This window comes from Poecilia formosa, unplaced genomic scaffold (genome assembly GCF_000485575.1).
Source record: "Poecilia formosa unplaced genomic scaffold, Poecilia_formosa-5.1.2 Scaffold48, whole genome shotgun sequence".
Lineage (NCBI taxonomy): Eukaryota > Metazoa > Chordata > Actinopteri > Cyprinodontiformes > Poeciliidae > Poecilia > Poecilia formosa.
In genome coordinates this window covers 687,166-699,046 of record NW_006799987.1, presented here as the reverse complement: position 1 = coordinate 699,046, position 11,881 = coordinate 687,166, and the positions used below count along the sequence as shown (strand labels likewise).

Here is an 11,881-nt window from a genome sequence, read left to right as displayed (position 1 = left end):
TATATATATATATCGAGATAAACACGTAACCAATATCGACAGGAAATTAAAGCTTTAAATATTGTACTCTATATGTAATTAATCTCTAGAAAATGACGGTTTATGTTCTGAGATTACTGGCAAGAAGCATAGCACTTTTACGCAATATTCTAACGTTTTTAGATGTAATCGTTATAAACAGCGTGTGTGGTATGATGTAACAGAAACAAAATAAACATTGGTAGTCATGCCATTAAAACCAATTATGACGGTCCCTGCAATATATTATATTAAATATTTATCTACTTTATTTGTATACATTAACCCATTTTTTACAATAAATATGTTATGAAAACCCCAACCTGCTGTCCACAGATGAAAACAAGCGCCATGTGCATCACTTACGTTTCGGCGACGTACAGCGTGCCGCAGCCCAGCCTCTGCCCGTCCAGCACCGCCGTGGTGGCGGCTTGCTCGTGCCGCACTCCCTCGGTGGGAGGGTGGATGTTTTTCAGGAGAACCATTGTCCGTGTAACAGTAAAGTCGTCCTCAACGTCGAATCTGGACCGAACAAGTAGCTGTGTGACCTACTTCGTGTCGCAAATCTGGCTAATTTATCCCGAGATAACTTCTCGGTAATTGCGTGACGGCGAGCAACGGGAGGAGATAAACCGTAGCCGCTCTCTGCCTTTCTCCTCCCGGATAAACTGACCAAGGATAAGTCGTTTGGAGAACTATCACAGGAACTGATAAAAAGGAAAGTTGTGCTGTTAGTTAGCTAGCTTAACTGCTGTCCCTGTTGCTTGGCTGCGTCGGCCTACGTCGAGCTGAAATAACGCGGCTTGTTCCATACGTGACGAATGATACGCTAAAAAGAAATCACGTGTCGCACGCTAGCCCGACGGTTGGAGGCACAGACGTCCTTACGTTACTTTGAAATTCACGTACATGTTTCTACGTAGTTAGGCAGTTTAATATTTAATGAGTTTCAGGCGCCCTCCAGCGGTGATAGTGCGCAAACTAACAAGACTCAAAAATACCTTGGCAATTTTTTTTAATTTACGAATGAATAAATAAAACATTTGCTGTATGTGCAGTTGTGCTAATTACATAAAATATGTAGAAAATATATCTATAATTATTAAAGGGTGTGTATCATTTCTAAAATATACAACAAATGTGAAATTCATCAACTGAAATTTGAACTGGTTAAGTACTTTTCACCATATAAATATTTTAATATTGATTAAATTATTTCAAATTTCAGTGTGCTATAGTACACCAAGAAGTATCAAAATTCATATTTAGTTTTTTCTCTGTTTTTAATTAAATTTAAATTACGTTTAATTAAAGTCCAAATGCATTTTCTTAATGACTTAAGATAATCACATCATAAAATAAATACATAATAAAATATCATTACACATAGGCATGTCATTTTAAACTGAAATGTGTATTAAAAAGACTAATGTCACATATTTTAGATGTGATCATAAATCAGGCAAAATTATGAACACAGACAAAAAATAAATTGCATTTCAACGTTTAGCTTTAAAATCTAGCATCCTGACATTTTCATGGACTTTACTGTTTACAACAAAACTATCTTATATTATAACAGAACTTTTATGCAAATGCCCCGAGGGTTTATCACCAGTTTTAGGAAATTATATGCAAATTTTAAAATTATTAATTGCCTTATTAAACTTTTAAAGACCTTAAACTTTTCAGATTTTTTCACATTGTAATGACAAACTTTAATGCATTTTATTGTGAATTTATCTAAAAGAGCATAATAATAATAATAATAATAATAATAATAAACAATGTTTGGAAAATGCAGAGGGAGAAAATGCAAACATGCAGAAAAAGAGTTGAACCAAAAATGTTATTGGTGCAAACTGTCATATAAAAATGTATATATTTCTGGGTCAAAATCCACAAAAGACCTGTCGCCTTTCTGTTTTTTTTTGTTTTATAAGAACTACCAATATTTTGTATGCAGCCATTATTTTTCTGCTCTGATTTAATTATTCTCAGGGCTCTGGGAGATGGAGACGGAGACGGACACAAACCAAACGAGGTTTAGTGCACACCAACACGAATGAAAACTCAATAAATAAATGTGTAAAATAAAATGTGTCACATTTTTGTGCTGCGTTTAACAGTACGATCTCCATCAGTTTCCTCTCTAAAGCTTCGTGATGAATCCATTTTATCCGCTCGCCGCTCTTCATCCTCCTCCTCCACCTCAGTGAGGATCCTTCCTGGATCTTCATCTCTGTTGGAGTCATCCTCAGTCGCTCCAGGATTCTCATAGCAGCCTTCCTCACAGATTGAGGAAGAGGAAGAAGAAGGGGAAGAAGAGGTGGCAGTGGTGGTGGGCGTCGGTACAGCATTGAAAATGATGAAGCCGAGGAGGATGACCACAAGAGAGACCAGGTAGAGTCCAGAGAACTGAGCAAAGAGTTGATAATTTTACAGAGGCAAAGGAAACAATGACGCAGAAAAATATAGGAATAGTGAAATAATGAAGATAGAAGCAAAATGACAAACAGATACAGTTACATGCAGCAACAATCATAAAAAACAAAGTGTATTCTGTCCTCATTATAGCGTTTCCCACGTCAGGACAATGATCTGGTCTTTCTCAGGTTATAAACATTTAAATATAACATCCAGTGCACAAACACTGTCCTTATTTATTGAACAAAGAAAAATTAACCCTACAATTCAACATCACTTTTACAGTTGCACATTTTCTTGGGTCTGGAATAGCTTTTCTAATAACTTCACAATATTTATGTTGAAATTTTTACAATATTTTACCATTTTTTAAATTCTTTATTCTGTTTTTATATATTTTATGTTTTATCTTTGCCTGCTTGCTTTGATGGCCTGTCACTATTTACTACTGCTGTTGCACAACAATAAAGGAATTTCTATTCTTTTCTATTTACCAACCTGCAAACTGAAGATGCACCAATCCGATATTAATATCGATATTGATCCCGATACCGAAAATCGGGATCGGGATTTTCTGATTCTAGATTCAGAATCACTGGATTTCTGATCAAGAATTACTGATTCTATATCGGAAATCAGTGACAATGTGCCCAATCCATGAGGGTAGATCTATTCAGTCTAATTCTATGCTTTATTGTTTATTTTACATTATATTTAGAATTACTGACTTTCTGAACCATTTGAAAGAAGGTTTCTGGAACTTTATTTTTTACACTTTTGACCAAAATAGCCAACTGGTTTTGACAGTTTATTTATTATTTATTTTACATTTTCTGTTACAACTGCACTGACTGAACTAATTAAAGTTGTTTTTCCATGTTTTACCAAACTAGTGTATTTAAGTGTGTTGTACTGGTGCATAGTTATCAGTTAAATTTGTAATTCAGTACGTTTGTGAATAAAAAAAGAAACGCATTAAGTCAATTCAGCGATGTTTCTCTGTATCGGATCTGTATCGGCTGATATGGCTTCTCAGATATCGGTATTGGAAGAAAAAAAAACACGCAAACATGACAGTGAAATGGTGGAGTTGATATTTTCTTTATATATTTATTGATAGATAGAAATATATTCTCGTATGGGAAGTTCAGAAAGTTTACCTGACTGAGCAAAACCGATGTGAGTTTTTTGGATACAACAAATCAAAATGACCCTAAAACAGTTGAAAACCCCAGACAGTTTTTGGCTGTTGACCAGTTTTGTCTTTAGCAGATTGATTTCTCACAGATCATGTTATCAAACATGTATGTCAGAGTAACGTACTGATCTATGATGTATGACCAGTTAATTAAGCACTTTATTTATTCAGACCTGTCTGCTATTTTTCATCTTAAATCATTCTTAAGGAAAACAAGGGCGAATTTTGTTTTTAAGAAATGAGTTTTGAGTCTTATTTTCTGTTGTGGCGTGTGCAGAGAGTCCTTTCTGAAGACAGATGCGATTGCAGGTTGACCTTGGTCATTATTCATTAACACTGCAGAATCTTGATAGGACTCTGCAGGTCACTGCAACCCAAAGAGCGGTGAGGAACAAAGCATGCTGCTGAAATAAAACACTTTGATTCAGACTTAATCTGCTTCCAATGTGAATCAAAATTCACAATAAATGGCACAAAAAGGCGATTCATGTTGTCAGTTTACTGATAAACATCCTGCAGGGCAGTGAATTGTTTTCTTATTCTGAGTGACACCAAAACTGAAGATGATACAGCTGGATCAAAAAACGACAAAGTAAGATAGGTAATGAGTAACTGAAATTAACTGTTTATAGGAAATACGAGCCAAACACAAACAGATTCTACGCTCTTCATCTCCTCTAAAGTTCTGATAATGAAAAAGCTACAATCATAAAAATATGATTGCTAAAGTTTTAAAGGAAGCTTCAAAATTTAATTCAATTTTAAATGAATTTCTAAACATTTTTATTTTTACACAATGCTTTGGGAAATGTATTTTTTGAAATTTTCTCACTCTTAAAAAAAATAATTTTATGTGGTAGACCAAAACACGCCAAAGTGCAGTTGTACAGTGGGAGGAAACAAATACAGTGTGTCATTATTTGTTCCCTGCAAAAACGCAAAATTTTACCAAGTATTTTTGGTAAGAAATAAGTTGAAAGAAGACAAAACTAAGTCACGAGGAACTTTTCAGCAAGATACAGGAGTTTGTTTTAAGTAAATAATTTCTTAATATTGTTAAAAAATGCAAGGTCCACTGTCAGATTATTTCACTGATAACATGGGAAAAAAGTCTTGTTAAAGGTGAAATAATCATCCAGTGGAACAAATAATTTTTTCCTCAATAGTGAAGAATTATTCACTTAAAACAAAGTCCTGTACGTTGGTGAAAAGTTACTTTTAAATTAGCTTTGTTTTCTTTCTGGTGTACTAAGATATTTGCATTAGAAAGTAAACCAAACTACTTGGTAAGATTTTGTGCTTTCATCTGAACTTCTAGTTGCATCATTGTTTTTGATTTTGATCATTTCTTTATTGTTTATTTTGCTCTTAGTTCTTAGATTTGGTTCTTATTTTATTGAATCTCATTGTGATTTCCTTAGATTTTTAGTTGTCTTCTACCTTCTGTTGGTCTGTCTTACAAACTCCCTCAAAAATAGTTTGTGATTCTAACAAATAAGAAGCTCTGTCTTTTAACTGTTCAAAAAACAAAAACAGAGCCTTCTTTTTCTCTCTTTTTTCTGATCAAAGCAACCCAGAAAATGAAAAATGTTGCTCACGTTGTACTGGAAGAGGAAGATCCCGCAGAAGAGACTGAAGAGGTCGGCGGTGAGCAGCGAGAGATTGACAGAGGTGGCGCTGCTCATCTTCATCACTATGGGCATGAAGCTGTACAGAGCGTACATGCACAGAGCATATGCAGCAAGCAGAAGCCCTGGGAGGAGGAAAAAAAAAAAGATGTTTGAGTGAGAGAAGTCTGGAAAGTTGCTAAATATAGCAACAAAGTCGTTAAGCTGCTAACAGTGCTTTCCAGAAGCAGAAATCTTACAGAAACTGACCAAAATCATTTTTTAAAGTGGTGGCTGCTTTAAAACGTTGAACAAGAAAAAAAATAAGTGAAAGGTACAATTTTTTATCTCATGACCAGTTTCATAATTTTTTTGAGTGAGAAATTTATCAACATTTATTCCTCTCTGCTTATAAACATCCCTGTTAAAACACTACAGTTAGTTATTATAACACTATAATTTATGTTAATGCTCTTGTTTTGAAATGTAGCCGGAAGTCTGTGTTAAGCGAGGCGGAAATAGAAGCCAATGTCGGACCGGCTAACACAATATGTCTGCCGTTGTTTTATTTAAGTGGTTAATACGTCTCTCTAATACCCTCGCTTTAACAGCAAATTTGTGAAACTTAACAAATAAATGAAAGGCCTATCCCAGAGAAGTAAGCTAGCTATATTTATAAACAGTCAAAAGATAATTAATTAACGTGTCGTCATGCCCACACTTGGCCTGCTCCCCTGTGTATCTTGGCTCCGCCCGCTTTGGTCGAAGTATTTACACTTTTAACCTTCAGTTTTCCTATGTAAAATGAATACTAACCAACTTGCCAGCTCCAGATAATATTGGACAACTCATTACGCTCCAGGATGACCCTACACGGAGGGGGGAAAGAGGTCAAACAGCCAAAAGGTTAAATAGGATGTTAATTAATTCATGCTGCTGATGACGGCTCACATCTGGACGGTGCTAATGACGGTCCCAAACAGGCCAATCATCCCCAGGAACTCCACTCTGCTCAGGTTCTTTACTGTGTACTCCTGAGACACATTGGACACCGCGTACAAAGCAGCACTGAGCAGAACCAAACCGTCTCCTAATAAGATGTTGGAGGCTGCAGAAAGAGGGGAAACAACTTTAAAAAGATCCGGATCCAGTTAGAATCTTTTGATGCTAATGAGGACCCAGATGCAGAGACGAGCGACAGAGGAACATGGTGAACAATGTAGTTTTTCAAATTAAACCCAGGAGATTGGAACAGATTGGCAGGAAAACAAAGGATAAAACATCAGAGTAACTTAACCAAGTAGAATAAATGAGTATGGGGTGTTGATTGTAAAGTTACAGTCAAAAATTAACAACACTAATTTGGGTTCTTTAAACTGCCATGAGAGAAAAAAAATGGGGATTCATTGTTCAGTCATGTTTTCTCTGTTATTAATCTATAAATGTCAGAGTTTCATATTTAAGTACCTAGCTTCATATTAAATATTTAGCTAACTAAATAAGATCTGATTGAGCTAAATACTTAGTTTGACACTAAACAATTAGCTTGTGAAATATTTAGATTCAAACTTAGCTTAGATACTTAGCTTAGATAGCAAGCTAAGTAATATAACTAAATATTTAGTTTTAAGCTAAATATTTAGCTTGTTCACCAAATATTTAGTTAAAATCAATAAATTTAGCTTGGTAGGAAAATATGTAGTTTTTAACAACATATTTAGCTTTTAAATTAAATATTTGGTCTGAAGCTACACATATATATTAGCTTGCTATCCAAATAAATGGCTTCAGACTAAATATTTAGCTTGCTAATTAAATATTTAGCTTGTTATCTAAATACTTAGTTTAGCCACATATTTAACTTGATAACTAAAAAATTGGTTTGAAGCTAAATATTTAGCCTGCTAATTAAATATTTAATTTGAAATTGTTACATTTATAAATGAATTAATAATATGGTGAAAATATAACTTTTTTTTCTCTTATGAAAAGCTAAGTAACACAAATTATTGCTGTCAGTAAATTGACTTCACCAAACTAAACTTAAAATCCAAACCATCTCATCAAATACTTTGTATTTATGCAAAACCAACAAAAATGGAGTCCAAAAAAACTGAGTACAACCACAACTTTTATCCAAAAACTGGGTTCAAACATCAAAGGAGTTCTTACTGGAGCCCTGGTCTCTTCCAGCCAGCAGGTCGGCGCCCACCATGGCCCCGACTCCCAGCAGACAGAGGCAGACGGCCACATAGTGGGTCAGTCTGTACCGGGTCTTCAGGATCCACCAGGACAGAATCATTAGGACCGGGATGATAAAGCAGTCCAGCAACTGGGGCACAGAACACAAGGAAACTGACTTAGGATGACAAACAATTAAATATAGACACAGTAGAAAGACAGCACACCCTTCAGGAAATGATAAAAATTATTTTGTCATTAAAAGTTATTTAAAACTGCAGGATGTAAGTTTTATAAAAAATATTTTGCATATTTGTTAAAACTGTCACCATGTTGTGACAATATCTGTGACAGATAATCTGTGATCGCTCTCCTCCACCTCCCCCCTGGGCTACTATTACCAAAAATCACCGATTCTGACCAAAAACAACCAATCAAAGCCAGGAGGAGGGGCTTAGTGCTGTCAATCATTTCATATAATCGCTACTAAATTTGCTAATGGTGGAGACACATTAGCCACCAATAACAGCGGCTAACAATAACAGTTAGCCGTTGTTATTAGTGGCTATGCTAACTAGCATTATCATTTAAGACAGGCTGTGGTAGCTGCAGCGTAGCAGAGAACAATTCAAACTTAAAAATACTTTATTGATCCCCATGGGAAATTAGATAACAATAGATCACATGGAGGAGTGATTGACAGCGCTAAGACCCGCCTTCTGCCTCTGATTGGTTGTTTCTAATTAGCACTGGGAAAAGGCAGGTCAATTTTTTCACAGATTATCTGTCTCATATCAAACTGTCACAACATAGAGACAGTTTAAACAAATTTGTAAAAAAAAAAAAAAAAAAAAACAACAGTCCGTGTTAAAAGGATGACCATATCTTTCTATGTTTGTAGCTGACATAAACTGAAAAAGAAATTTGCCATGAGATTTAAAGACAAGAAACAAAAAGACAAACTCTACATGAAAGGAGAGCATTTCACTCAATAAAAATATTTATTTTGTCAATAAGAGATCAAACATTTCTTATTGAAGCGGCAGACCCCATGGCGTACTAACCTGGACGCTGGTGAGGGTGGTGTACTGATAGGCTTTGACCACGGTGTAGTTGGCCTCCACATCCACCAGACCCAGCAGTAAGTACCTCCACCATCTTCTCTTAAGGATCTGCAAGATATTTCCATCCCCTGCGTTTTAAAGGGGATCACCCCGGAGTTTCAGTATTCATGTGTTTGTTTCTTCACCAAGGAGGAGGACAGTTCTAGTCTTAAAACTGAAATCTAGCAAATACATTTGGAATAAGCAAATCTTATAACATGGAAGAAATAATTATGTGATTATTTTTGCATGTCAACAACAGAATTGACATTCACATAAGAATGTTTGGTTATTTATTTGGATTTTTACAAAGATTGACAGAATTAGAATTATGAGTTAAAGTCGAAATTCTGAGAAAAGAAACTCACAATTATGAGGAGAAAATCTGAATCCTGAGAAAAATTATGGGTTGAAAAAGAAAAACAGAATTCTGATGGAAGAAAAAAATAATTCTGACAAAAAAAATCTTAAAATACTGAGATTAAAGTCAGAATTCTAGTTTTGAGATTAGAGTCACAATTCTGAGAAAAAAGTCGGAATTCTGAGAAAGAACGTAGAATTATGAGAATTGCAATTTAATTGAGAAATCACAATTCTCAATTAAAGAAGTGAGAATTGTGATTTTGATATTAAAGTGAGAATTCTGAGAAAAAATTCAGAATTCTGATTAAAAAAGTCTTAGAATTCTAATATTAAAATCAGAATCTTGAGATTAAAGTCACAATTCTAAGGAAAAAAGCTACAAGTCTAACAAAAATCTGAATTTGTGGAAAAAGTTAGAATTTGGAGAAAAAAAATTCACAATTCTGATTTTCAGATTATAGTCATAGTTCTGAAATTAAAGTTAGAATTCTTAGAAAAACGTTTAGAGTTTTTAGGGGGGGAAAGACTGTATTCTTGTTTTCCTTTCAGTAGCTCCAGTCTTCGTCTGTATAACGTTTAAAATCTTGAGATAGTCTGAAAGTATGTGAATATGATATGAAGCAGTTTGAGTTTAGCAGACATGCTTAGACACTATTAGCTATGGCGCTACCTCTCCTGCAGATCATCATGCTGGTGTAGGTGGCGCACAGCAGCGTGTAGTTCAGGAAGCTCTGCAGCATCGGCGCGTTCAGGTGAAACTCTGCGGCCAGGTACTGAGAGGAGACCGCGGTACCACAGATGAGCCCGGCCAAACCCTGACCCATTGCCAGCGTTTTGGCGAGCTGCCTGAGAAAATAAACATCACCGCCTGGTCAGAGACATTCACACATTTACCAGGTTCAACATGTGACTTAAATCTAGTGCTGGTTCCACTGGCAGATTATTAAAAAGATAATTTCACTGTAAAAACATAAAATGTTACCAAGTAGATTTGTCTTATTACGCTTAAAATTGGAGAAAACTAACTTAATAGTAACTTTTCAGCACAATATAGAAACCTAAGTAAACAATTCCTTAATGTTGATTAAGAAAAAAACGACTATCAGTTTCACTGGCAGATTATTTCACTTATAACATTTATTACCTGCTGTAAGTGACATACTCTGCAAGTTAAACTGGTAGTTTTTGGCTCGTGTGTGACTTAATTTTGGAAAATACCCAGAAAATAATTAATGCAGAACAGAAAAATAACAGTTAAATAGACAATTTATTAATTTCTCATCTGAAGAAGAATCACAAACACAAAAAGGAAAAGCCTACTGTAAATTCTGACCCAGAAACACATGATATTTCATCAACTAAATTATTTCACTTATAACAAAACATTTTTGTTAACTTTCAGTAGTTTCAGTAGTAGATAGAGGAGCCTGTAAATTGGATTAATTAACTTATAATGTTGGAATAAAGTAAAAATAATCTGCCAGTTGAAGTAGAACTTTTAAAAGAATTAATTACTTAAAACAAGCTCTTATATTTTGCTGAAAAGTAACTTGTAAGTTGGTCTTGTCTTATTTCTAGATGAAAATTCTTATGAAATTATAAATTTGTGTTGTTGCAGTTATTTAATTTATTTTAAATATTGATTATTTTTGCCTTGATTGTTTTTAATTTTTAAAAGTGAAATTTTGAAAAAAAGAAATCGGAATGTTTAGAAGTTTTTTTTTGAATGAATTTGGATTAAAAATAGCTTTTCCAACGTTGCTTTTTGCTGAAATAACCACAAACATCCTTACAGAGTTACTGTTATATCCTGAAATCAGTTTTTTTTGTTTACTCACCAAGTGAAAACCTCCTTTGGTTTGAACTCCCTGAGCCTCACCAGGAATCCCCCCCGCTGGTCCTCGGCGCGCTCGTCTTCACCGGGTTGTTTAGCAGCCATGTTGTCTCACTGCGGCGGATCAAACTCCTCACAGCTTCAGCTGCTACTGAGTTTTTAAAAAATCTTTTCCTCTCTTTGCTTCAGAGCTGAATGATTAACTGTCTGAGCGGTCAAAGATCATTCCTTTACTTATCTGTGCTTTTAAAAAGCACGCAGGACACAATCAGCGCATGAGATAAGAGTTAATTACAGAGTTTTATTTAATGGGAATAAAACTTTTACTTTGATAAATGTGAGATAATTTAAAGAAGTAATCATTGTGTTTCCTCTTGTTATAACTGCTTATAATATCAAGAATTTTATTTATTCTTTGTTATTTTAGACTAAATTAATCCATATCATCAAAAAAATATATGTACATGTAAATATAACAATATATAACACAATAATAAACACAATAATAAAAATATTTTTTTTCTAGAGCAATTGTATTTACAAAAAAAAGTATTTAAGTGTCTATCATCACTGTGTCCCTGAATGTGAATGTTTTGTTTTTCGTAGCTGCAACTTATTTATTTCAACCATCTAAATCTATCTTTATGACTTCATCCCTGTAATTTTAATGTCCTCTTATCTTACCTGTCATAATAATAAAAATACTATGATAAATTTATTTTTATTGCTCATTAGAATAACCACAAGGTTAACCGAAGTGTTTTTTAATGGGTAAAAATAAACACATAAAACACAATGAATAAAACTGACTTACAATTATCAACCCAACAAGAACAATATGCTGTATATTGTAAAATGGCAGTAAAGGTGTTAAATTAAATTAACAATGTAACAGTTTACATGTATATGTATATTTTTAATTATTTCACTGGAGAATAATGGCATCTTTTAGAGCTTAGTTCCACTTTGTTAATTTTTTTTCTCAAATTTCTCATAAGTAAAATTACAAATGTAACAGTTAAATTTATTGGATTTGCTCTGTTGTTTATATATTTTGAAGATCTGCTTTATTCAAAATGGAAGAAAAAATGTGAATATTGTATTTATCAATAAAAGTGATAAATTTAATAAGAATATACTGCTTTCTAGT

The 11,881-nt window shown here is 34.1% G+C and overlaps 2 protein-coding genes across 5 annotated transcripts in view; both read right to left on the bottom strand.

Moving 5' to 3' along the window:
* Positions 1 to 845, bottom strand: part of clns1a (chloride channel, nucleotide-sensitive, 1A) — a 6,246-nt gene extending 5,401 nt beyond the window's left edge. For 2 of the 4 annotated variants that reach the window (XM_016671736.1, XM_007552355.2), the window contains exon 1: positions 385 to 844. In XM_016671736.1, coding sequence (XP_016527222.1) covers positions 385 to 503 — 119 coding nt within the window. In that variant the 5' untranslated portion in view covers positions 504 to 844. Of the gene's footprint in view, positions 1 to 384 lie in introns of all 4 variants that reach the window. The other 2 variants (XM_016671737.1, XM_007552354.2) reach the window with 2 other exon arrangements.
* Positions 846 to 2,049: 1,204 nt separating this feature from the next.
* LOC103138340 (solute carrier family 35 member F2-like) lies at positions 2,050 to 10,836 on the bottom strand. The gene is made up of 9 exons (XM_016671634.1): positions 10,736 to 10,836; positions 10,655 to 10,665; positions 9,568 to 9,765; positions 8,496 to 8,623; positions 7,423 to 7,582; positions 6,202 to 6,358; positions 6,067 to 6,119; positions 5,242 to 5,396; positions 2,050 to 2,436 (listed from the first exon to the last, which is right to left on the bottom strand). Exons 1-9 carry the CDS (start codon positions 10,834 to 10,836, stop codon positions 2,122 to 2,124), a joined length of 1,278 nt encoding a protein of 425 aa, XP_016527120.1. The 3' UTR covers positions 2,050 to 2,121.
* Between the last annotated feature and the right edge of the window lie 1,045 nt (positions 10,837 to 11,881).

Bases quoted from the DNA above. Each gene is read 5' to 3' on its own strand.
- LOC103138340 (XM_016671634.1), bottom strand. From the start codon at position 10,836: ATGGCTGCTAAACAACCCGGTGAAGACGAGCGCGCCGAGGACCAGCGG. The intron at 8,624-9,567 runs GTAGCGCCATAG...TTTAAAACGCAG, and splicing joins CATGATGATCTGCAGGAGAG to GGGATGGAAATATCTTGCAG. The intron at 6,120-6,201 runs GTGAGCCGTCAT...CCCTCCGTGTAG, and splicing joins GTCATTAGCACCGTCCAGAT to GGTCATCCTGGAGCGTAATG.